Source organism: Hirundo rustica, chromosome 8, assembly GCF_015227805.2.
Source record: "Hirundo rustica isolate bHirRus1 chromosome 8, bHirRus1.pri.v3, whole genome shotgun sequence".
NCBI classification, from domain to species: domain Eukaryota; kingdom Metazoa; phylum Chordata; class Aves; order Passeriformes; family Hirundinidae; genus Hirundo; species Hirundo rustica.
Window position 1 is genome coordinate 14,597,899 of NC_053457.1, and position 26,885 is coordinate 14,624,783.

General features: G+C 44.2%; 1 protein-coding gene across 3 annotated transcripts; it reads left to right on the plus strand.

Annotated features, from left to right (window-relative positions):
• The first annotated feature begins 1,394 nt into the window (after positions 1-1,394).
• LOC120755691 (dual specificity protein phosphatase 13-like) lies at positions 1,395-25,315 on the plus strand. 3 transcript variants are annotated; one of them, XM_040071045.2, is made up of 5 exons: positions 1,395-1,831; positions 7,474-7,502; positions 21,603-21,798; positions 22,913-23,133; positions 24,249-25,315. In XM_040071045.2, exons 3-5 carry the CDS (start codon positions 21,650-21,652, stop codon positions 24,473-24,475), a joined length of 597 nt encoding a protein of 198 aa, XP_039926979.1. In that variant the 5' UTR covers positions 1,395-1,831; positions 7,474-7,502; positions 21,603-21,649; the 3' UTR covers positions 24,476-25,315. The 3 variants fall into 3 exon arrangements, with proteins under 3 accessions (XP_039926979.1, XP_058277561.1, XP_039926981.1); XM_058421578.1 differs by lacking the exon at positions 7,474-7,502; XM_040071047.2 differs by lacking the exons at positions 1,395-1,831; positions 7,474-7,502 and adding an exon at positions 14,820-15,234.
• The last annotated feature ends 1,570 nt before the right edge of the window (positions 25,316-26,885 follow it).

Sequence of the window (26,885 nt, forward strand, 5' to 3'; positions counted from 1 at the left end):
AACCCCCCCATCAGAATAATGTTTTGCATGTCTCTGAGCATCTGTCCTACAGAGCCACAGCTGTGAAAGCTGCTCCAGCTGTAAATTAGTACCTGCTCTTGAACATACTGCTCATCCTGGGGGAGTATTGTTTCACCAGGGGCAGAGAAGGGAAGAACACAGAGTGAGGCTGAGTCAGAAGGGCATCCATGCCACCAATTGCATGGTAGTGATCTTGTAAGCACAACTTACCTCAGTGAAGGGAATGAATTAGGTAGAAACTTTTTTCAAGGGCATTGTCAAATCACAGAAGTGTTTTTAATCTGTGGAGTCAGTGTTGCTTATATTTCCTGCCTGTCTTTTTTATATACAGATTTATATCCTGCTTTTTTATATACAGATTTACTTTGAGTGAACATTTGTGCAGGGAAAAAGATTCCAATCAACATAAGCAAAAGCAGAGGAATAGTCCTGTAACTTCTTAAAACAGAAAGCATTGCCTGCTGCAATATGCTAAGAGGAAAAGGGATCTCCTCACCTGTCACTTACACTATCTATAATTCAAGTCATGGTGCAACATGACATTAGTCCCTCACTGCTTTCCACTATCTGCATAAAAACTTGTATTTTGAATGTTGGTTTGGCAAATTAGATAAAGGAACCAAAATGAGTGGAAAATACTGCCTCCCCAGTGGCACTTCATTCGGAAAATGCACATTTGTCAAGAGGGTCTATGCAACCTGGGAGAAAGTGCAAGTGAAAGGAACTGTCCCAGCTACAGCTCTGGCAGACTTGAATCTGCTTGAAGCAATCACAAAAACAGTGTCACCTGAAGGGACCCATGTAGAGTTCCAGTGAAAATTTCTCTTAGTTTTATTTTCCAGTGCAAGAACTGAGGGCATCAGAGGAAGTCAGTAGGAACCAGGTCTGAAACAAGGGGAGGGGTTTACATGAGCTGTGTAACACCTTGCCACAGGATGCTGCGGAGTAAAAGCTTATAAACTTTACAGTTTCAAGGGGCAACTGGAAAAATTGGAGGGACAGAAATCCATTCAGGGATTACCAAGTACTTAGAAACTCCATCCAGAGCAGCAAGCTCATAAACTGCAGCCAGCTGGAAGCTGGGAGAGTGCTGTTATTATTATTATATGCAAGTATATTTGATGCTCTTGTGTTCTTATATTCTGTAGGCATAATTTTCAGCCATAGTCAAGTGCAGGACAGTGAGCTTGGTGAACCTTGGGTAAGGCCCAGGACAGGTGTTCTCATGTGTTTATTTTGAACCCACCCTCAAGCTGTGCTGTCCCCTCTTTCCTGGTAGCTTATTATTAGAACTGGGTCACATGAGGCATTTGGGACTGTGTCTCAGTTGCATTGACATTTCTTTCACAGAGAAAGCTCCGTGCTGGCAGGAACAGCACCACAGCTTATTTGAGGATGGGAGCTGCAATTTTTTGCATAGGATTCACTTAAAGCAGAATGCTCATTTTTCTGGCTGCTCCCCATTGCATCAGGGACATAGTGTGGAGCTAATCCAGGGAGGCGCCGAGGCGCGAGCTGTATTCAGAGTCAGCCACCTGCTTAGGAACATCAAGCGGCAGAAAGAGCCTGCTTCAGCACAAACCTCCCCTGTGCATTCCAGAGCAGCGGCTTCCAGCAGGCTCTCCCTCCTCTGCCTGACTCTGCATGAGGCCTCCAAAGGGGTCAGCACCTGAAGACAGACCCTGTCAGCACAGGAATGCTCTGAGCCTGGCAGTCCCTCTGCCCAGGAGCTGCCAGATATTTGGGACAGCTGCGAGGTGGAATTAAATCACGTGGGTGAAGAGTGGCCTAATCTCTACATAGGCAATATGTAAGTGTTATTTGAGGCTGAGCTGTTCTGAAGGGCTGGGGAATACAGTACCCATTAATATATGCTGTCTGACTTTAGTTAGTTAGCGTTGGTAAACTTCATTGCCTTAAAATAGACTTAAGATTAGCACAGAAGAAAGCAAAAGGGCTATCCATTAAAGAAAGAACCTACTGCACAGAAAAACAATTAAAAAGAGAATTAGACTCTCTTTATTGCTTTGTATTATTTTATAATTGTGCAACATACAGATTTTATAAATGCTACAGCATTTACCATACAAAGCACAAGACAGATTCATGATCCTGAGCAGCCTTAAAATTGAACAATAATTGGTTTTTTACTTTTTTTTTTTTTTTTTTTTTTTTTTTTTAAATGTGTGTGTAATTTTAACTAGAATGGAAATTTTCACATTTGAAAAGTATTCTGATTTTGGCTGTTTATATGACAACTTGATTTGCAGTTGAAATTTCTGATAAATCTGCGGATATTCTGAATGACAGCATACTTCACTATTTCTGAAAACTGTGCAGATGGGTACTTCACTCTGAAGCATAGAGAAAGCATGCAATCATCTGCACTCAACATGCCTAGTGCCCAATGTTATGCCAAAACAAAGGTTTTTTCACCATCATCAGGTTGCAAACTTGTTGAAATATCTAGAAATTACAATCATTCCTACAGGAGAGAAACACGGGGAACTAATAACCCTGCTGCTTGCCTGCTGATTACATATAAAGTGGCCATTCTTTTAGCTATGAAACAGCAAAGCCAAAAAATGAGCTAGGTGACGTTGGGGAAATAATCTGCATTTGCAAAACTTGGTTTTACAAAGTGCCGCCTGCTCCCTGATGTCCCTGCACCTGCAGGCAGGAGCGTGGCCGGTGGCGGCTGGGTGGCCCTGTGCACGGCGGGTGGGGACACCCAGCAGCACGGGGCCCTGCTCCGAGCCACAGCAACCTGCAGTGCTCCACCAAACTTGTGCCTTGGAAAACCGAGCCTTGCCTTGCCGGTTAAACCTTGTAACTACACTTGGAAATTAACTCTTTTACTTATTAGAACCACGTGCGACAAAAATCACCGAAATTGTGTTCTCGTAAAAGCAACGTTTGATTTTAGACAGCCTTTTAAGTGCAGTTTTAAGACCTCCTTTTAATGCCTGTGAGTATACATGTTCCAAACCACTCTTGGATGTTTCTTTCAATCATATTCTGTCTTGTAGGGGGAAAAAATAGTGGGGAATAAAATGAAAAAAAAAAATATAGATGACAACAGTGTGGATGTGTAGTAAGGAAAAGGTGAACTTTGAGAACATTCAGCTAACAGAAATAAAAATGTAAACAGGTTTCTTTGTTAATGCAACAGCTGATCACTACTATCAGCTTAAATACAAGTTACAGACTGCAAACAGTGAAACTGGAAGTTGATCAAGTACTACAGTTGTACTTTTCTTTATTGTGCCAACATCAATAAGACAAACAGGAACAACACCTGAGAATAAGGTTTCATGGGCTCTTCATGAGACAGAAATGGGGAACAGAGGGAGTGTGTGCATTTAGGGCCCAACCCAGTACTGAGTGAAGTTAATAAACAGTGGATGTTTCTGTTACTGAGCAAACCCATGCCAGTATCAGGACTTGTGCCAGAGCTAAAATAACCCAGAACAGTACCATATATTGTCACTGCTTGTTTCCGTGGAACCAGTTATGCGCGGTTTCTTAGCAGCTACTTGGAAATCAAAGATCCATCTAGAATTAATGTTGTATTTTATAAAAAATATTTCTCCTTATGCCTTTATCAGAAATCTGATGTTTAGCATCTTTAAACAAGTTAAATATATCATAAAATAATGTAGGGATGGCTGACTTAACATGACTTTCATCCTGGAGGACTTTGAAGTTGTCAGCAAACTGATCATTAAATATTTGTCTGGCTATCAGCCATTGCTGATATACAAGGCCACGGCCAAGACCCTTTGGGTTTAAAGGTGCAGTGTCTTCAGAAGTGGTACATAATAAGCAGCTGAGGACACAATATGTAAAATATCCTACAGAAGTCAAACTTCATGCTGATCTTAAGCAGGCAGGTTTATTAATTGGAGTTTAACCAGATTAGCAAGGCTAATATCACTTCAGCAAAGAAACATTGAAGAGCTGAAAGCTGAGGCAAAATGGTTACAAGCTGTGCTAAAAACTCAGTATGTTCAACATGCATATTTCAAATCCAGTTACAGAAGGATATGAGCTACCTCCTGAAGTGAGTTTTTGTAGGGTGTTTTGGCCAGCAGTCCTCAGTGTGACTGTAGTCAACTGAAGTCAGTAAAACTTGTTAAATCTATTTCTTTTCAGAAGTGAAATAACTTGGAATTCTACATTTCCAGATATGTTATGAGTATATTCAGAAATCACAACATTTTACCATTCTTCTACTACCTTATGTTTTCTTACACCCCTTAAAAGGGGAAAAAATGTCTCAGAGTGTGGTGGGCACTGGGCTCTACAGTCAGGAATACATTACAAGACAACAAGGTAACTTGAGCTACTTGTAGTCATGAGCATTCATAGAAGACACAGTCGACTTCGACCTTGTTGCACATTTCACTACATTCTGTGTGCATTAACAAGGGCAAATGTTGAGTCCCTGTCCCGATGGTAAACTGCTGCTCTTAACACAGCACTCACATTAGGCAATCACAAATTACTTTAGCAGCATTAACTAAATGTCACTCAACCACTCGGGTAAGCCTAATTATCCACTTACAGACATTGTCTTCATTGGCACGTGGGAAAACAGCAGGATCTGGAGAGATTAGGAGTGGCCAATAAAACCATATCCACATCAGTGGCAAGGATCACATATGGTGTACTGGTAATCATCAGAATGTATCTTCTGCAGCAGGAGAGAAAAAAGAAAATCAATTATAAAAGGGAAGATGGTTCTGAGTTCTCAGTCAGAAATTACCTTTTTTTTTTTTTTTAAGTTTTTCTATTTTGATTTGTCAGAATACACAATAAAAATAACTAAAGAGTTACTTTCTAGTTTGAGAAACAGCCAAAAGCTGCAAAGAGCTATTGCAGAGACGTGCCAGTTGACCATTTACAAAGCCTAATGCCATGTGTTTTCTTCTGGTTTTGGACTCAGAGCTCCAGTAACAAAAAGCAGTTCTTGATTTATGAAAGGGCTGTATGTAATACCCTGGAGGCTACTTTATCTCAGCTGCTGTAAATTGGATCTCTCAGAGATGAGATGAGATGAGATGTGAGTGAGGCAGAAGTACAAACTTATGCAATCTGTGACCATGGCACTATTCTGCACAGCCTGGAACAGCACCATGTGTATTCCTTTCTGTTTTGAATGGAAAAATCTTTATTAGCTCTGTTCTAAGAAAAAGCAGATCTGCTTCCTTTATGCTGGCTTACTTTATGATATTCTGCCACTTTCCTCTAGACAATGCTGTCCAAAGAGTTATCCAGTTGTGAGCAATTTCATCAAGCTGCAGGATTTAAATCCTGAACTAAGATACAGTATACTTCTATGTAAACTCTAAACTCTTATGAAATTAAAAGAACACAAAGCAACAAGGAGAAATGTCAGACAAACAATCTGAATATGAGATAAAGATGAAAGGAACATGACCTAAAGCTTTGGCATCAAATCTATTTTTTCTCTCTGTTTAGGCATGAATTTTGCATGCTCCTGTCATTCCTCAATCAGTTGGTTAAATGAAAGCAGCAAATATGCTGGGTATTCCTCTGGGATCCATTCCTAATTTGCTGTCCATCCTGCTCATTAAAACTCTTAAAACTCAACTCCAAGAGAAAATGGGCCCCTGTTTAAAATTAAAGCTTATAAGTATATCCCTGGACACAAAAAGATGCTAACCTGTTTTGCTGATTGGGATCTGCAAATGAAAAGGAGAAAATATTGCCCAACCCGTACAAGAAGTCACCCAGATGGGAGACAGTTTTCTCACACTGGTGACAGTAGATGCTCAATGGCTAAGGACTTTACACACATAATTTCTTCCTGCCATGCCCTCTCCCCCTCTCTGTCCCAGCTTTATGGATGTGAGAATTACTGCAAATGTAATAAATTTTCAGCCAAAGATTAGACATTTCTCTCATGCTCAAAATTTCCTGTTCCCACCAAAATTCTTGTTACTTGAACATTGCTGTGCCTGTAGCACTAGTGAACATAGAAAGAGACAAGTTATTTAATTTTAATGGAATATTTCCTAAAGGAACTGCTCTTTAAAACATATTCTGCTGGCTCAGAAGGCAGGTTTCTCCCAGCAACCTGTCTTTTGTCAATGTCTTGCCAAGGAGAGGGGACTGTAGAGAAAAAAAATTGAAACTTTTTTTGAACTGTTGAAATGACTACTCAAATTGGCAATCTAAGCTAGACCACCCCAGGGTAGTTATCCTCTTAGAGCATTTGTTTGGAAAATAAATTGTAGTTTTAGACTGAAGTCCTAAACATGCAGAGGTAAATTAAAATACCTGGGGAAAGTTGCTGGAATTGCATTGCATTTGCCCAGAGTTCACTTGCCACATGCATGCATTTCTGGAGAAGATAACGCGGTGCTGCATCAGAACAGCAAAGCTGGGGCCACATTAGTCCTTGTGGAAACTCCCACCCCAAACCAACAGCGTAACCCAGGGCTGAATTTGCCCTCCTATTTCCAAAAAGAGACGTCTGCCAAGGACGGTGTGGCCCAAGAGGCACACATTGCTGGCGGGCTCTCAAGTGTCAAAATAGCACCGGCGCTGCCAGCCGCGTGGATCCTGTGCTCCACAGGCAACGCGCAGACAAGGAAAACAATCAAGTTGTCGGCTGGAAAAGCGGCTTCCCAGGATCGCTCTGACCATGGTGTGATTGTGATCAATCCACATTGGCAAGTATCATCTTTCCACGTGTGTTTGGCCTCCCGCAGGCTGCCTGCAGAGAGAAGCTCAGGCAGGCTGATGCATGCTTGTAATTGCCGACGTAAATATCTCTGCCTTGTGCTATTGTGGCACAAAGCAGCTGGACCATTTGAAAATCATTTAAAAAGCACTATAAAATTAGGGCTCCAGTGCTCTTATTTTATGGCTTTCACGAGCAGCCATTGCCTAGAGAGAAATTATCCTCTTTATTTTCAAGGCTAAAGGTTCTTTTAACATTCATCAAAATCAAAGTGCACCCTTGGTAACACGTTGAGCTGTTACTTATTTAGTACAGACTCTTTACCTTCTGCATAATATCACATTTGAGATCTCAGTTCTTCATATACAACTCATTTCATTGTGTCTGCTGTTGTTTTCACCAAGTGAATTTGCATAGTTCCAAGAGAGGCTTGATGATGCCCTGAAACATATTCTTTCCATAATTCCTTTTTTTTTTTTTTTTTTTTTTTCCCTTTTTAAAATTTTTTTAGAACAATAGCCTAGAGTGTTTTTGTTTCTGATCCTTCTATAAAAATGGCCAATTACCTCTTTGGCAATGGATTTGCATAGACCAATTAAGCACTGTAAGTGAAAGATTTTCAAGGACAGAAATAAGACTTAGGTGCATAACCTGATAGACTCACTTTGAAACATCTCTTCCCCGTCCATATAAAAATACTGTCTTTGATTTTTTTTTTTTTTTCATTCTTGTTTTCACAGATAGCTTCTTTACCAAACGGAGGAAAACGGTAAGTGAACCAAAGCAGCAATGAGAAAATGCAAACAGTACAAAGGGAAAGACATTCTTTTTAGGAAAACAGAAAAAAAGCACAGCTGTATCAACCATACTTAGAGTTCAGATCTGAAGGGGTTAGGAAGAGACACTGCGTGAAAGCATCCATCAGCCACAAAGGTGGCAAGTGGGGAATGGTAAGGCCCTGCACATGTTCTGCATCTTAAGAAAACTACTCTGTGCCCCTCTGTTGTTTAACCTGCCTTACATTTCTGTAAGAGACTGGTCACCTTATTATCCAGATATCAAATACAGACTGAAGATAAACATTTACGAAGTCATAACCTTAGCTGTGTTCTCATGGTTCCTTCTTTGGCCAGAATTTTGTCTTTATGTTCTCTGGGGCCAGCAGGCTCATTCCTGTGCCAAAAGGCAGCACTCTTTCAGATCCCTGCAAGGGAGGTGGTTGGTGCTGATAGATCCAGCTGTGAAAGCACCTGTAGCCACAAAGAGCACCTGTAAAGTCAAGATGCACCACCCTGCCTGGAGGAGATGTAACTGGGCAGAAGGCAAGGCTGACTGTGTGCAAGGGGAGTTTGGTCATCATACCGAGCACCTCTGAGAGCAGAGGGAGTTTGTGTTTTTAATGACAGAGATTTTGCCTGTTGTCACCCAGTCTGTGATCCATCAAGGGAATGGTTAAGCTAATAGAGGGACAAGATGAAGTTACTTGGTAATCCCTATTGTTTATGACCCTAGAAAGGCAGAGAATGAGACAGGCATGACAGACATCTTCATGGAAGAAGGAGATGGGACATTAAGTAAGCCAGGATAAGAAAAGAACCTCAGCTCTGTGACACATTTTTCTGTTCCAACAGTCAGCAACCACCTTCCTGTGCCTGACAGTCTCAGAAATAGAGCAAAGGGCCCAATTAAGCTCATGTAGTAATAGGACCCTGCAATTCAGACCAGATTAGATCTTTTGGGTTAGGACTGACCCATCCAATGTCAGCCCTTACTTGTAGCAATAGGGAAAAGTGGCAGAAGAAGAGCAGAGATCAGTGTAGACCTCTCAAGACCTGACCCAGCACCACAAGTGTGATTGTATCACCTGTGCAGGGGGCTCTTTCCTTTGGAGCTGATGTGCACATGTTTTGTTCCCTCTCAGGCATATAAACCTTGCTCAACAGAACAAAAATTAAAAACTGACTTTTTACCCAGTAGAATAGACTAGAAAATCCCTTTACCCAGCAGAATGGAAACAGAAGATCCCTTCTACCCAATAGTTTCAAATTCTTGGATAGCCCTGAATTTGCCCTTGCTTTGTGTATAAACTACCTGTGGTGAATGGTTTCTCACTACTGTTTTCTCTAAAAAAGATAGCAAATTGTCACTCACAGTTAATGCTTTAGTGCTTTTCCTTTCAAGCACCAAAGGGGAACAGGTGTCTAGAGAATGTTGTTTTCCCCTTACACACATATCTGCTAACACCTCAATGTGTAAAGACTTGCTCACCTCACATCCAGAGCAGGATTAAGCATACCCTGGAGCTGTTTTAACCTAGATGATCACTTGCTGAAAGCCTGGCAAAAGGACCCAGCCTGTAGGATGTCCTGCATGAGCTAAATTCAAAGTAATTTTGTGCTGAGCTTAACCTACTAAATGCAAGGAAGGCTGGTGGGACCCCATAACTGCAAGGTGGGCAGTCAAGGGGCAAAAGAAGGCTCCTGGTTTTTGGCAGTGTTCTTGTGTTGCCAGCAGCTGTAGACCTTTCATCACTTGATTTCCTCACAAAATGAAGCTGCTAACTGCAGAACCAAGCTGAGACCAAAGTAATTTTACCAAAAGAAGCAATACAAGAAAGAATACCTTAAAAATCCAAGCAGGATCAGAATCTGGAGAGGAAAGGTGTGAAAGCACTAGGATCTACGTTAGCATCATCTCACAGGACAAGGGTGTTCCTGCCCAGGTGATGGGCACCTGTATCATCAGTTCTTTTCCCTCATCATCACAACAGTTCAAATCTGCTTTAAGCATTTTGTTTCTACTTCTTCACTCTTGATGCCTTGTCATTCTCCTCCATGTTGCCACTGTGAAATGAATCTTGGTTCGTAGTGACAAATGCCAGCCTAGGAGGCAGATCCTAGATGTTTGGTGCCCATGTTTTAGAATTCAGTATTTAGTAATAAGTAGTGTGGATACAGCATTCACAAGACAGGTGGAAAAAGAGCCAATGCAGGTTGGACCTGGAGGTCTGGCTAGTTATTCATCACCAGGCCAGAGCAGAGTCTAGAGGAAACCAGCATAAGAAACAGGACAGCTGTGTATCCTCCAGCTTTTGGCTTTCGACGGACATGCTACTTCTTAAACCTCTTGATACTTTTAATTACTACAGACTGAACAGAAGAACTGGTCCTAGCACAGAAGTCCCTAACTGTCCTCATGGAGGACCTCCAAGGAGGCTAGCTCAGGTGAGGGGGGGAAAAAAGAAAAGGAGGGGCGAAGGCTGGGTGAGAAAGAAAGGTGAATAGATAGCTGAGGAATAGGCTGGATGGTGAGCAGGAAAGCTGGATGGGTGAGGAGCAGGCTGGATGGTGAGGAGCAGGCTGGATGGGTGAGGAGCAGGCTGGATGGGTGAGGAGCAGGCTGGATGGTGAGGAGCAGGCTGGATGGGTGAGGAGCAGGCTGGATGGTGAGGAGCAGGCTGGATGGTGAGCAGGAAGGCTGGATGGTGAGGAGCAGGCTGGATGGGTGAGGAGCAGGCTGGATGGTGAGGAGCAGGCTGGATGGTGAGGAGCAGGCTGGATGGTGAGGAGCAGGCTGGATGGGTGAGCAGGAAGGCTGGATGGGTGAGGAGCAGGCTGGATGGTGAGCAGGAAGGCTGGATGGTGAGGAGCAGGCTGGATGGTGAGGAGCAGGCTGGATGGTGAGAAGGAAGGCTGGATGGTGAGGAGCAGGCTGGATGGTGAGGAGCAGGCTGGATGGTGAGCAGGAAGGCTGGATGGTGAGGAGCAGGCTGGATGGTGAGGAGCAGGCTGGATGGTGAGAAGGAAGGCTGGATGGTGAGCAGGAAGGCTGGATGGTGAGGAGCAGGCTGGATGGTGAGGAGCAGGCTGGATGGTGAGGAGCAGGCTGGATGGTGAGCAGGAAGGCTGGATGGTGAGGAGCAGGCTGGATGGTGAGGAGCAGGCTGGATGGTAAGGAGCAGGCTGGATGGTGAGGAGCAGGCTGGATGGGTGAGCAGGAAGGCTGGATGGGTGAGGAGCAGGCTGGATGGTGAGGAGCAGGCTGGATGGTGAGGAGCAGGCTGGATGGTGAGGAGCAGGCTGGATGGGTGAGCAGGAAGGCTGGATGGGTGAGGAGCAGGCTGGATGGGTGAGGAGCAGGCTGGATGGTGAGAAGGAAGGCTGGATGGTGAGGAGCAGGCTGGATGGTGAGCAGGAAGGCTGGATGGTGAGGAGCAGGCTGGATGGTGAGGAGCAGGCTGGTGCTGTAGGAGGCTCTGGGTAGGCCACTGCCACGGGGCAGCACAGCTGCCATGACCATGAGCTTTGTCCCCTCACCAGACAAACTGCAATGGCTACTGATGAACGTCCTCGATGTCTCAGTGAGGGAAGGCCAGGCTGGGCCGAGCCAGGCCGTGTTGGGGAGCAGTGGTGTAGCAGGGCCGGGACCAGGGCCGGGACCCGCCGGGTCTGCACAGTGCTGCCATTCAGAATTAACTTCTACCAGTTAATGAGCTCCTGGTAATTGCCATCAACACACTATAATCTTTGTGAGTTTTCCACAGCTTTCTTTTATCTGTTAGAAGAATGCAGGGGAACCACCACAATGGCTGCTGAGGAGGAATGCCTTTGGATTACTCAAAGCCCTCAGCCAGTCTGCATTTTCCGTCCTTATAGAGGGTTTTTTTTTTTTCCTTTAAGAAAAGTATTTGAAGTGAAAGCAGCTGGGGAGAGAGCATGAACAGCACAGACTCCTCCATTCCAGCCCTCTTCCAAAGCCCCAGCAGCTCCTGTGACTCCCATTGCACTGAAGGGTCAGTTTTCCCAGGAGAACAGGTAGGAGGGACGGGGATTTGACCCCACTGCCCAGCCCAATGCAATGCAATAGCCTGTTAGCACCCAGGTGTGCCCTCCTGCCCAGCTGCTGTCCCTCGTGTCTCCCGCTCTTACCAAACGCCAGGCCAGTGTCCTCCACCTTGGCTCTTTTTCTACTATGGCTGGAGGAACTGGGATGAGAACCATATTTGGATACAGACAGTAGAAATTAGTAAAATGATCACTCTGCTTTTTACTTTAGGTGAGCGCATCATGTCTTGGACTGGTTTGTACCACAGATTTTGCCAGCAGACATAAACCAGGCCAAACTGCTCAGTGTACCGGAAAAAAATGAGCACAGTCACAGGATTTTCTTATACAAGAAACATGCATCAGAAAGGATATGGTGTAGATCTTTTGATGTATGTACCCAGGTCAATACTAATCTAACTAATTCTGTCCATTTCACAGTTTTCCTCCATCCAAGGCACACAGTTTCTTGTAAGTTCTCCCTTTAAATGCCGGTCAGGAGCTCATAGCTGTGTATTTTTAAATCCCTCAACATTGTTTTTTCCTGCCATCTTGTGGCAGCAGGAAAAATCACAGTGTTTCACGAGCAGCAGCGCTGCCCGCTGGCCTAAGACAAGGGCTGTCAGTAAAACTGTCTAATCTATGGTTATATTTGTTGGCATCATTGCAAAAAAATGCAGCCCCTCTTGCATATTTTAAAGCTTGACCAACTCTTCCAGCTGCACTAGTTGATCTCGTAGCGGGGGTTCTTTGGTTTTACCCGAGCAAAGTGTTTGTTTTGTAGATCCTGTGTTTGCTACTGTCTATAAAGAGCAAAGGAGAGTTGCATAACAGGTGAGACTTTATCACGTTGTGACAAGACTTCATCAAGCGAACACAAAATATTTTGAGAAGGCTCCTTTTTGCCAGTGTTGCTCTCAGATCTTCATAGCTCCTTTACAAAGCCATCTTTATTTCCTACCAAACCTTAGGAAGAGCTTGTCTGATAGGCACATAAAGCTTTTCCTTTTACTGCAACCACTGTTGATGTTTGGTCTCTCAATTTAAACACCACAAAACTTGCCCAAACAGCCTGCATTGTTTGCTTAATTCTTTAAACAAAAATATTTTCATTATTTTGTTAAAAATGCATGTAAGATTTATATAAGACTGAATCTAGGTTCCTGGGGTTTTTTTCCCCTTTTCCTGCAGTTGCACAGAGGATTTTTGAAAACTAATACTTGTGATCCCAACTCTCCTGCCAAATAACTCTTCCCACACAGCTGAGGTAAAAATTATGTACGATAATTTAAAAAAAAAAAAAAAAAATCAGAAAGAAAAAAATCCTAATGTTTTCCCTTAAAATAAATGCAAAATTCAGAGTCAGTCACAAAAACTAGTCCCTACTTACTAAGAAAATTTCCAGCCTGCAAAGAGAGTGTAAATAAAAGCTCTTCAAAGCTTTGTTCATTTCCACTAGCACCCACAAAAATGACTGCTTGGGATGCCAGGCACTGGAGGGAAAGGATGTCAGTGCTATTTATAGCTCACGGGTGGCTCCCATTGCCATTGTACCTGAGAATGTCACAGTCCTTAATGCATTCCTCACAGCAAGTTTTTCAAGCAGAGGAGAGCCTTCCCAAGGCTGTGCTGGAGGCACACAGGTTTGCTTTGGGAAAATGCACCGTTACATTTGCGGCGTGTTTCCAAACTGTTGTAAAACATCTGCAGCAGACACAACCTCCAGCAAGGACACGCTCTTCCTTCTACTCAGGCTCAAGTCTCCCTCTTGGGAGTCCTGAGGCTGCTGCTTTGCTGGAGGCTCTGCTATCCTCCATCACCCTGCCTACCAGCCTTGCCGTCCATCTACAGCCCACGCCAAGCACGAAATGCAATGTTATCAGAAAAACAACAGCATAAAATCGGGCAAGAAAAGTGAAAATGCTCTCCAAAAACTTGCTGGCACAAAACAACCCTTGCTTCTGCCCTGCCTGACCAACTGCAAGGCTTGCATAGCCTCAGCTTCAGGAGTGGGGCAGCACTGTGTTGCCTGCTTCTCACGGAGGTAATTGCAGCAGGGCCAGGCAGGGAAACTCCTTCCCAGTGACCCTGGGACTGAGTGTTCCATGGAGCAACAGCACGTCCCCAGTGACCTTGACCCCTCATCCCTCTCAGCCTGGAGAGGCAGCTGCACACCCTTCCTTTACCCACAGCCCCTGATGAGGCAGTTCCTACTTTGATTTGATTTACCTGACATCCTGATACCAGGGAGGTGCAACAGAAAAGCCACTCACAGCTTTATTCCTTCAAATTTAAGGTGAGAAGTTAGGAGCAAATACTCATCAGCCACATAATCAAAAGTTTGCAAGAGACAGGAAATCCTTTTAGTTATTCTCATGTGCTCATCAGTGGTCAATTCCTTTGTGACATACAATGACTCTTCTTAAAATCAAAAATCAAATAATGATTTTAGAGTCAGTAACTTAAAAAAAAAAAAAAAAAAATCTAAAGATAAAACATTCCACTCTGCCCCAACAGAGCTGAGAATGTCACCAGAAAGCTCTATAATATGCCTGAAAAACTCAAGTACCAAAATAGATCTTCCACTGCAGAGTTTTGAAGTTTGCTCTTGATTCCATAGCAAAGAATTTGTACAGCTTTGTCAACCTTAGAAAAAGGTGCCTTTTTTGTATGTACGCTTTCAAGAAAGGCAAAGCAAGAAGAGCACTTCACTGCTTATGTTAAAAGTGCAGGGAGAGACAGCTCAAAGCTACCCCTGCCAAACGACTGAGGAATATCAAAACCCCTTTCTCATGCCTTCAAATATTCTGAAATCTTGCAAACTTGACAGAATTGTCAATTTTGTATTGACAGCAGCAGTCAGATAAAAATCATTTGAGGAGTAAATCAAGGAGAAGAAAAAAAACCTTTAATCCACAGTCACATAAATCCATACTGCCTGCAGAAGTGCAAGTGCTTTGGAGTCCTTTTTAACAGCAATATATTAACATGCTTGTTTGTCTTTCCTGAAGCTTGCAAGACATTATTTCCCCACATCCCTCTCTCAGTCTGGCCTCTTTGACACCATTTTTATCAGAACTGCCCACAACTTACACCTATCGACAGCCTGTGACACCAGTGAAGTCTTGGCACAGCACTGGCTGTGACAGCACTCACTGAACTGTTATCAATATCAAGGTCATTTTGTTTTTCCTGCTCTCACTGCAGCTGCAGCTTCTCTGCCCTCAGGGCATGAGCTGCCCAAGAAAGCTTTCTGTCTAAGCTCCTCAGAAGCCACAGCTTCTCTGCTCCATTACTGGCGTTATATAAGATTAGAGTGAAGTTTCTACTATTAGAAACAGTTAGCTGCATGGTGATTGTGTGCTCCCCTCATTACAGCATACAGCACAGGTACGGCTGCTGGCAGCAGGACTTAAGACTAGACAATTTTAATTCAGGGAGAAGCATGAGCGCAGTTGAGATGCATCGAAAAAAAAAAAATCAGTAGTTTTGGGGAGCTTGAATTCCTAGCTGTGGTACCCTGGATAAGAATGCCTTAGAGGAGAAATAAAGGGGAAAGCATCGTGCTAGGCTCGACAGATATCCACAGAGTCGGAAATTGTGCTAGGAGCCTGTGGAGGGCAGCGCTGTCTTGCTGGGGATGGTTCATTCCATAGCTCAGAGATGCCAGCTGCTAAGGTAATACTTCTTTTTTTATCTCTTTTGAATCTGAAAGCTGCAGATGTAAAAGCTGGCACCGTGCCACAGCCATGACCTGTCACTGCCAGCAGGACTCCCCATTTTTGTGCCTCCATTTTTAAGCCATCCTTTTCCTGCAGCCTTAGTCGCGTGCGTGGGCAAGTGCTTCTTCCTAGGCTGCGTGACTCAAAGAGGAGGGTTGGGGGAGGTGGGAGGGGGGCAACACAAAGGCTCTCCCCCCTTGGAATAACAAGAGTTTTGGGAAAATACGTGCAGATCTATTACATTGCAAATAAGAGGAAATGCGCTCCAGGAGCGCTTCTGTAAGGTAGCACCCTCTCCCCAAAAACTAGCAAGGCACAGGTGAAGCTCACACCACTGAGCTCAGCAAGCTCTGCCCCTCCCGGGGCTTGCCTTGTCCAAGGACAGCAGTGGCTGGAATGGGGCTGCTCGCTGGGGCTCCCCTCCTCGCTCAGGGGCTCCTCCGAGCTGGGACTCCACCTTCACCTGCATGCCTGTGTCTGGCCATGCACCCCCTTGTCTTCCCACTTCACCTGGGACCTGCCCCACCATCGGGAGCTCTCCTGGCTATCCAAACCCTGCCTGAAGCAGATTGTTCACACCTGTCCTGCGATCGCTCCCTCTCCTGAAATGCCCTTGTGCATTCCTGCCGTGCCCAGGTGGATGCAGCGCCTGTGGGGCGATGGCCCCTCCAGCACATGGGCAGCCCTACACAGGAACAGGAGGGCTCACAGAGGAAGGAGCCTTCAGCTTTCCAGCCCAGCTCAGGCTCCTGGCAAGCAGAAGTTGGTACCTTCCAGCTCAATCTGGAGAAGTGAGAGGGCCCCATCATAAATGTCCAAGGCCGGATGTGAATGGAGATGTCAGGAGGGAGACCAAGCAGTGAAGAGGTGTGAAGACTCAGATTTTCTGCCACCCTGTAAAACACGGTTGCCAGTGTAGGGTGAGGGGCATCTGCAATCTGAGCTGGGCTGGGCTGGAGGGGGGAAGCCGTGGAGGAGGCTTGGAGGGCTGCTCCTGTTCTTTCCTGACACTGCGGTTAAAAGGTGGGCTGTGTTTTCCAGAGCCCTCGATCTGGCATCTTTCCCAGGTAGTAAATTCTCTTAAAAACTGAACCAAACAGAGCCTTAATTGTACATTCTGCTTTTCTCTTCACTCCAAAATAATGGCAATAGCATTTATACAGTGCTACATTGAACACGTACCCGCACTGAGGCTGAGGGACCGATTCTGCTTTCCATTATTCAGGGGCACTGCCTCTGGTGAGGCAGATCAGAGTTTGAACAGTGAGCTGGAGCAATGAACTTCTGCTATTCCCTGCTGTTTCACTGTGGGCAAAATAAAAGGCCATAATATATGATGCAGTCAGCCAAGAAAGCAATATTGCTCTGCCATGTGCACAGTCTACACCAAGACAAGTCCAGGATCTCATTTCTAAATTCCCATAGGTACCTCATTTAAACCATCAGCCATAACCTGCTTCTCATTTTCAATACCACTTGGTATTAGAGCTGCAGTGAACTGCTGGTGAGAGATTCTAATTCCTGCAAACAAGCCCCCGTAGGCTTGCAAGGAAAACAGAGAGTTCCCTTCTTGGTTGCCTGCTAGGTTCCCATCTGGCTGTTTTAACTTTGCTATTGCTTTTAAATGTGCCTGTTTCTGCACACGAAGCTTTCAGCTCTACCTCAAGAGACTCCTGGGTTCTCTTAGCATCAGATTCTGACCAGAGTGTAGAGACACGGACTGGGTCTTCTTAACAAAAAGGAAGATCATATTTCACACTGCAGTATCTAAAAGATTAATTCCATTAAAAGGATCATTTCCTTGTGAAAAACACTTCTTTCCATCTGGAATTTTCCATCAGGAGGACAAAGAGCCATAGTGTTGCGCACTACCTGAGAGAAAAGAGCAAGGAGTGTAAAAGACGAGTACAGAGGTGCTCGCTGAGAGAAAAGAGAAGAAAAAACAGAGTTGACAGCATTTTCAAATGCATCAAGAGGCTGCTTTTTATTTTTTTCCCTTCCATACAAATTACATTCTGACCCCACGCTTTGGAATTTTGAACCATTTAGTTTGTCGGGTTTTTGATACAGGGAATTTAGGATGTTTTGCTGCAGGAGCTCTCTGTATCATGTCATTGTTAGGTAGTGTTTATGCTATTGTGGTAACCACAGGCCCTGCTTTGCCTGAGGAGCTCAATAATCTCATGTAAGGACTTGTTACTGAAAGACACCTGTCCTCATCCGGGCTATGAGCACAACCACAGGCAGAGCTGTGCCAGCCAGGGCGGCGCTAGCAAAAGGGAAAGAGGGAAGATGATCAGGGCCCAACTAATACCTTCCCAGACTCCTCTTGGGACTCCAGACATTCATTTAATCTCTCTACAGCTCAGTTCCATCTGGAGGAGACAAGGGAACAACCATGGCAAAATGGCAGGAGGTCCTGTTACAGAAGTGAAAATTTGGGCTAGGCAAATAGGTGGCTATTCAGTCTGTGTTCATTTTTAGTAAAATAAAACATATTTTTCTCAAATGGGAACAAGCCATTTCATCTTCTTTTAATTTCTTAAAATATTTTATGCAATGCAGGAGAACAAATTTCAAAAGTAATTGAATAGAAAAATGGAAATGGTAATTTTTTTTTTTTTTTAATAACAAATTTAACTATTTCATATCTACAATATTGGAGTGTTTACATTTTTACCCCCAAAGCTTTTCTGAGTTTTTTTTCCCACTGGAATCTGCAAATGCAACACAAATCTGTTAAATGCTTTAGCCAATTCAAATCACTGGGGGTTTGTGTAGCTTTTCTTTTCTTTTTTTGTCTTGTCTTTTTCTATAGAAAATGGCAATTGTTTCCACCATAGAGAAAGAAAGAAGACCAAACCAAACCAAACAAACAACAACAAAAAAAACCCCAAAAACCAGAAAACCAAACCAACAAACCAAAAAGCAAACCAAAAGACTTTACAGACTGTAGTATTCAAGTGGCTGGACAATACTGGGGAGATACAAAGCTCCACTAGGTTGTTGTAGACAAGGTTCTGGCATGACTGGTCCGTCAGGAGCTTCACCCAGCTGCATGTAACCAGCATGGAGTCACCCACAGCTCCTCCTGGGTGCTTCCTGCAGCCAGGCAATGCCACCCATGGACCTCCAGGGCAACCCCTGGACCACCGAGGAAACCCAGGTTCCACAGCCCAGACAGGGATCCAAGCTGGGCCTGGCCATTTGGGGTGTATCCGAGTGCTCCAGGTGTTTGGGAAATTATGCAGAATGACAAGACATTCTAAAGATTGTGTGCTACCTTGTATTTAGTGGATTGCCATTAAAATCTCTGTCCAGCCTCAAAAGTCTCCCATAGGTTGATTTGTTTTGTTTGCTTCTGTTGTTTTACTTTTAAGCAGAAAAAATAGGAGAGAAAAGTAGAAAGAAAGAAGCTAATGAGATGGCTGCAGTTTAAAAGAAAAGCAATCCTATCCAACTTGCATGGTCTCGATCTCTGCAGAAAATGTTAGTGACCTTGTAAGACAGAATTTTTTCCCTCGGGTACAGGGATTCCTGCCCTCCTGCTGTCACTGACTGTTTCCAACCAGAGCAGCTTCAGGGAGCCACCCAGAGGGAGAAGCTTAGAGAAATGTAATCAGTGGCAGCGCTTTTGCTACATCTGCAGTATCTTAAAGTAGAAGGTGGGGGAAACCTTCACCACAGTCCCTGGCCTTCAATTAAAAAATTCATATTGCTTTCCACATTAGCCCAATCATCTGCTACAGCTATTTCCAGGCTTACCCTGAAGGCCCTGCAGAGCAATCCAGTTTCAAGGCCAGTGCAGCACAGGCAGGAGCGGTGTTCTTGGGAGGAGCCGTGCTTGTGTTGACACAAGGAGCTCACTTGTCTGACATTAGACATGTGAATAAAACCATGTTGGCACACTTTTTGGAAAGAGGATTGCTGTATTAAAGGGAGCTCTGTTACAAAGCCCTTCTCTGGCTGCAAAGGCCAGAGTCACCTGTGAAGTGTCACTGGCACCAAAATGACTTAATTCTGGGAGAACCTCCTCAAAGTCAGGCCTTGAATAAGAGGCCACACAATCTAATTCTCTTTGCTCATCATCTCCATTACTGTAAATGTATTGAGAGGCTACAATAGAAATTTAAAGCACCAGGGTCTAGGAGAGGTGAAAGTTTGGTATCCATCTGCTCTACAACTTCAGCCCTTAAGCATTTGCAGCAACTCAAAGTCAGCCACACTCCTCGAAAATGCGCCTGTAGTCTTATGAATCTCCTGATGTAGAAGCTGTATTATCTTATTCTTGATTTTTTTTACTGCTTCAGCTTAACGTTCTGTGTCGGTGAAAGTACAAACAGGTCATCATGAAGATGCTGGCAGTAGCTCCTGAGCACAGTGCATGACTTTCACAAGGCAGTAAAACTTGTAGGGCAATGCACATTATCTGTTTCTGTGCTATTCTTCATGCTAATCTGGGCTAGGATTGCACAACATACTCGTTTACCAAAGCTCTTGATCTCATATTATCTGCCCTGAAAAATCCGTAGGCTTTTATCTCTATATTTCTCTCTACTTCCCTGCAGTTCTTTTCCTCCATCATTAAGAGTAAAACCAGTCATTTTTTCTTCCTATGTCTCCCATCATTTTTATTGTGCTTTTCATATCTTGCTTATTAAGTAGTTACCCTAGGGAGACCTCTTTCTTATTGGAACATACAAAAAGCTATAACTGCACTTAACATTTGTGGGGAGGAGGGAGGGAGGAAGGGGCAGAAGAAGCAAATTTAGACTGAGGTCACAGAAATATATGTGTATGTTCAGTAATATGGCGCACATCAACTCCACTTCTTTTTCTGTAAGCAAAAATATATTCTCTCTTGTTTTCTGCTTACTCCCCAACCAGCTTACACTGTTAAAAAATAACATACATGGACAAAGTTGTTGTTTTAGGAGCAACATTCATATGGCTGCTGCTGCTGTGGGGCAGGGGGCAAACCAGATGACTTCTGAAGGTCCCATCTGCACTTGTTTTCTAAAACTGCTGAGAAAATAAACTCAAACTTTAGATTTAGGCATTCAGGCATTAGAGTGAAAGCTGATGCCATATCAGAATAAACACTATTTACACTTCTTCAGGAAGAGTTCTCATGTGCATTCTACATTGATTATGACTCTAGTAAGAACAAGCAACCAAATAAAGCTCATGAATATTTTCAGGGGGCAAGAACAGCAATTCAGGATAATGAGATCCAGGCAGGAGAAATGTTCCTAAAGTCTCAGAGAAGAGACTGCTTGGATATCTTGCTCTTGACTGAGCCTTGCTTCCAGCTGAACCATCTGGCCTGGGCTTGCTGGGCCTAAACCAGCAAACAGCATTGCAAAACGGTTGCCCGTATTCCACAGAATGATCAGTGAGGGTTCACAGCTCTGTGATCTCACAGACGTGTGAGGGAGTCCTAGATGGGATTCTCAACAGGACAACGATGCCAGAGCTTTTAGCTCTATCATTTCAAAAACATTCTTTTTTCTCACATCCCAGGTAAGTACCTTGCCCCTCAGACAAGAGAAACGGCCCCTCTCTGGAGGGAAGTAGCTATCACAGTATTTATACAAAGTGGAACAGCTCCCAGAGGAGAGATTGACACAGGCGTAAGAATACCAGTACAGCTAAGCGTCCAGGGATATTCACCTGAGAGAGAACAAACTAGTTCAAATCTTCTCAATTTCTCTCTCTATACATACAGACATATATATATGTTTATATATGCATGTGAAAATCCTTTCCTATGTATACATGTAGGTATGCATGTAGGTGTGTTTAAATACATCACTATAAATTAAATAAAATTGTATGTACACACTGTTTATATGCATGGACACATACACCATACAGATGTCTCTCACACACACGTACTAAGATTTTCACTTTTGCCCTAGAAGCTTTGTAAGTATAAGTCAGTTTAATGATGCATTCAAAAACTTCCGGTTTTAACTAATCAGTATCGAGTGCACACAAATACTCTGGTAGCTCTTGAACAAACCCAGAAATGATACCTGTGCCTACAAGGTTCCTCCAGTCTGCATTCAGGTGGTGCAGATGTTCTTTACCAATAGAGTTACTTGACAAGAAATTAAATCACATTATCTTATGCAGCTTTCTAGGGGAGAAATCATGTGCCTACCCGAGTCGGTCCTGCTTCCTGGATGCTTTTAGCTATACCTGCGGGCCCTGCTGCATGGACTAGTTCTAATAATGTAATCCTATTTGGAGGGTAATGAACAGGTCTACTTTCTAGGGAATAGTATTTCTGTATGAAAACTTCCTTTCAATTCATTTCAGAAAAGCTGTCTCTGATACAGCCTGAGTGCATACAAAGGAGCAGCAAGATGCTTCACACCAGAGACTCTTCATCACTGACTAGCAGCACTTCCTATGAAACTCCAACAATATCAGATCTCCAGAAGCTCCTGTGGCTCAGAGGAGGCTCTGATAATCACGTGGACCAAGTCTGGCCAAATGTCTTCCTGGGAGATGCGTAAGAACATATGGTGCTATTGTTAAGCTGTTATCAGTCCCTGGGAGGAGGAGGAGGGAAGGGTGTGGTACACTGGGAAGCAGCTTTTGGGTCTTCAGGTATGCTTTTGTGATACAGGCTTCCAAAACTGAGGATGTAAAGACCTTGAATGTCAAGAAAAACATGACATGCAAAAGGATGGCTTCATCATAGTGTGTCTGACTTGGTTTTTTATATTTTTTGAGCCACCAGGGATTTGGCAAGGTAAAAATTATTTGTGTTCTAGACTAAAGTCCTCAAAGAACCTATACCAAATTGGTGTCAATTCTGAGATGCATTATGTGGCCTGTGCACTAAGGCAGCAGACAAGAGGTCAGTAGCCCTAGCCCCCAAATAGGGGTAGCAAGATGAAGACCCAGAAGGATGAAGACCCAGATGAATTGTACAACAGTCATGTCTTGACATTCCAAATCCAAGCTTTCTTTCAAAGATGATAAAACTGAAAATATCAAACAGGAATTGTCATGCAAATACTTTATTCTTGGGACCAATAATATTTATTGCTATTTCCTTCCAGTTGGATTACTGCAGATTACCTAGATCATGAGCTCATTTTCCCCAGTTCCTCATGAATATATCAGTTAATGTTCAGAATTTTGTAGAATGCCTATAGTCCTAGTTTATGGCAGGAAGTGGGGTTCACCTAGCTGGTGAACACAATGCATCCACTTCATGTCCAAATCAGGAACAAGGTGTTTCTGCATTTCCACAAGTTCTTACTCTTGAGACCAGGCACACTATCAATGAGAGATTAGCTCTAAAAGTTCCTAAACAAATATTTAAGGAAATCTTGACCACTTCATACAGTAAGCCATGTTCCCAGGGATTAACTGCTGAGAGGCATTTACTTAGCTGACAGTATCCCACTGGCAAGCCTGTGCTCCTGCTGCTCTCCACATCTCCATATCACATTTTTCATGCATAAAGCACTATGTGCTTCTTGAAATTTGCTCCTCTGTAAGCAGGATGCAGTTCCTGCATCCTTCTGTAGTGGGAGCAGGCACTAACTTTAAACCATGCTATATTTGCACAATGTTAGGAGCTTTGCCAATGTGCCCTTCATGTCTTTCAACAGGTGGGCTGCTAGGAGCAAAACTATACTTCAAGGCCTCAACATTACTCATATCCTTAATGCAGCAGATGGACCATACAGCATCAACACAGGACCCAAGTATTATGCAGATCTGCAAATAGAGTACTATGGAGTAGAAGCATTTGATGATCCTTCCTTCGATTTAAGTATCTTCTTCTATGATGCTGCCAATTTCATAGGCAAGGCCTTAAACTCTTCAGGAGGTAAGAGAGAAGCAAAGATAAGCTTTGGGAGGAAATTTCAACACAAGCCAAATGACTTTTCATTGCAGTAACAGGAACCAACAGAGCTCAGACAGCATGCGGTTCAAGGCAGCACATGCAGAACCACTGAGCAGAGGATGGAGAAGGGTGCCTATGCCATGTGTTGCAGGGAAGGTGGCTGTGCCAGGTCCCCAGGAGCTGCAGAAGATTGGCTGCCCCCAGCCCAGCATGCTGGAAAGAAGTGCAAGCTCTGGGACTAGAGTGTAGAGGGGAGGACAGAGGCTATGGCGCTGCTGATGCTGCCCCATGGGCCCATCCTGCAGGAATCAGCGGGATCTGTGTTCTTCCACACATCCCTGCCAGCCCCTCACACAGGGGCTCCAGCTGGGGATCCTGCCCTGCGTGCTGCTCCTGCTCCCTGTGGGAGCAGAGGCACTTCAGGGCTGGCTTGAATGCCTCACACGCTCAAGTACTTCACAGAATTGGAGCTTTATTCAGCCTGTCTATTAAGCTAGAGAAGCAGCAGAAGTTAATGAACTAAGTCAAAAACTACGAGCCTGACCTGCAGCCTGCTGAATTTTTGTCAGCAGAGTTTGGATTATGGCCTAGTTATCATAATTTCCATTTGTTCCAGAGTTTGCTCTGACTCTGACTGGCTGCAGGATCTGCTGCTTTCACTGGAGTGCTTTATTAAATCCTCAGTTATAGCTCACACTGGGCTGCTGAGATACAGTAAATTACAACTCCATTTTTACAGGCAGACTATCCCACAGAGTTTGTGGGACTTGCCAGTGATCACAGTCAGGGCTGGGCCAAATTCCTCTGCCAAAACTTGTTTTTTTCCACAGAAAACTATACTAACAACTTTAGTCACAGAAAGCTTCTCCCTCCCCAGAAAAATTCAAATATTTCAATCTTAGGCCTAAATTAGATGCAGGAGGTCAGTATGAAATACCACCTTGCCTGAGAGGGAATCTTCCTGAAAGCATGAAGTTCCATTAATTGCCACCATGACTTTCTTAACTTGTTTCTACTTTTCCTTTTATCTCCTCCCTTTGTCTTTTCCACTTTAGAAATGCTAAAGCACACTCACCTCGCTGTGCCTTTTTGTGCAGGTAAGGTCCTCGTTCATTGTGCCATGGGAGTGAGCCGCTCAGCAACTTTAGTGCTTGCCTTTTTAATGATCCATGAAAACATGACACTTGTGGATGCTCTGAAGACAGTGAGTGCTCATAGAAACATCTGCCCGAATTCGGGGTTCCTCAGCCAGCTCCGGAACTTGGACATTAAACTGAATGAAGAGAGGAAAAGAACCAGGGCATCTGCTACCAGAGGCCTGTGAGACAGTATTGCTGAAAGAAAGAGGACAAAATCTTGTTTGAGTCGCCTGTATCTCTTATAGGTGAACTGCATTTATAAATTTAGGACACAAGTTTAAGAGACACCAGGACGCATGTTATTAATAAAAATAGATTTTGCTTGATCTTTCAATTTTGCAAAGCCTTCCTAGATTAATATTTGTGGTTGGTTGGTCTATCCTTCACTCTCCACCTTAAAACATTGCTGTCTGCTAGTTTAAAAGGGAGGGAAAAAAAAAAAAAAAAAAAGAGAGAGAGAGAGAGAGAAAGAGATCAGGTTCCACTTCAGAAATAGCTGTGTTTCAGCAACTAGTGAAGCTCATATCACTTTATGAAGTGTTAGGCTATTTGAGGTGAAAGATGCCATATTATTTATGCTACAGTAATGCTTAGAAGTTTTCTTATGAACCCGCTCCCCACCCCTTCACTCCCTACATCTCAGAGGGTTTGTATTTTTAGACTTGAATCTGGCACTGGTTAGTTTTTGCTTTTACGATTGGTGGAGCTCCTGAGTTGGGGTAAGAGGCTGTTTAAAAGGCAGAGCAGCTGGGAAACAACATAAGCCACTCTAAGAAACTATTCTAGGTATCTCTATAGGCTTTTCCTTTTGGCTGTTCATCAGAGCTTTTGTCCTTCATGAAAATACATTTCCTTGAGAGGGCATTCAAATATAGTTCATCTTCCACACAAAAAATCAACCAGGAAATTCTGCAGAAAATGCTTCTAAGGAAGAAGGTGGGTTCCCAGCTAAGGCTAGTGCAGGAAAATATTTGACAAAGCTCAATGTATCCCAAATTTGTCTGGCAGTTCAAAACTACAAAACATGGGATTTTCTTTCTCAAAAATAAAAGGTTATTAACATTGCAACATCATATTCTGTGGCATTTGCTTTTGTGAGGTGGACTGAAGTGAAAACTGAAGACACACAGGAATGGCAAGGGAGGTGTTGACAGGCATCAGGCTTTCATCTTTATGTCTCTGGGCCACCATAAGAGCACTCAATAGCTACTGTCATCTGATGGATCAGTGCTGCCTGGAAACTATGAGAAGCACATCTGGCTTTTGGTTCCCAGCGGACAGGACAAGCATTTGCAGCACAAAGCCAGCTCCAAAGCCAGCTGGGGATGGCAGTTTGTATTCCTAGTACCAAACTCAGGAATGCAGAGGCATGAATACGCCCCACTATGTGAACTGGCTACTCAAAAACAGCACAGCAACAAGGGAAAACATTCCTTGCCATTTTCAGTATTGTCTAAAAGGTTAATTTCTGCCTTCAGGACAGACAACTCAGCACCTTTCCTAATGCTCTTTGGTGATACCTACATCTGCTCTGTGGGCCAGACTATAGGAGGCAGAGCACAAAGCAGAGTATTTGGCACTGAGGACTTGACCATCATACCAAGGATGTTTCAGGGGGGTTTATTTGGATTAACCCTGTAGATTGGAAATCCCTGAGCAGCAGTAGAGCAGTACTGGAACACTTCTTTCCTTTAGTTCCCTGCATAAGGAAACCTCCTCATGAGCTCTAGGTCTGCTCTGCAAAGGCAACAAAACCTCAGCAAGTAGGAATAGCCAAATAAAAATTCTTCAGACCCAAAAATTTAATATGCATGTTTCCATCACAAATTAAATCTAACAAAGTGATTCAAATTTACAGAACAAGACAGGGAAAATCCCCCAGTGGATCTGTCTATAGAGATGCCCCCAGCTTGAAACAGAACCGCATTTTCTTATCCTTTTCCCTCTAGGAAGCAGAAACGAGGCCAACCAGCCATTTTCGGGCTGGAGCAAAGGGCAGAGCTGAGGACTCGTTGGGGGTACTACAACACGTGCACATTAAACACATTTTACAGGATAGAAGCTTACCGTGCTTTTAAAACACTGATTGGTATAAACGGAAACTTGCAGCTTACACTGATGGTAAAAATACCGTAAACACAGCAAAGTAACACACAGAATGCAACTTCTCCGGCTGTGATGTCTCGCGCGCGGTTTTTCTCCCAAAGGTGCATTCTGGATCCCATCCCACCCCCCACCTCACCCCACCCCACCCCACCCCACACCACCCCATCCCATCCCACCCCACCCCACCCCACCCCACCCCACACCACCCCATCCCATCCCATCCCACCCCATCCCACCCCACCCCACACCACCCCATCCCATCTCACCCCACCCCACACCACCCCATCCCACACCACCCCATCCCATCCCACCCCATCCCACCCCACCCCACCCCACCCCATCCCACCCCACCCCATCCCACCCCATCCCATCCCATCCCACCCCCACCCCATCTCACCCCATCCCACCCCATCCCACCCCACCCCACCCCATCCCACCCCCATCCCATCTCACCCCACCCCACACCACCCCATCCCACCCCACCCCATC

What these genes read in the sequence shown, in the direction of transcription:
- LOC120755691 (XM_040071045.2), top strand. Translation starts at nt 21,650, where the DNA reads ATGCTTCACACCAGAGACTCTTCATCACTGACTAGCAGCACTTCCTAT. An exon ending in AATGTCTTCCTGGGAGATGC is followed by an intron (nt 21,799 to 22,912) that starts GTAAGAACATAT and finishes GTCTTTCAACAG; the next exon opens with GTGGGCTGCTAGGAGCAAAA. An exon ending in GGCCTTAAACTCTTCAGGAG is followed by an intron (nt 23,134 to 24,248) that starts GTAAGAGAGAAG and finishes CTTTTTGTGCAG; the next exon opens with GTAAGGTCCTCGTTCATTGT.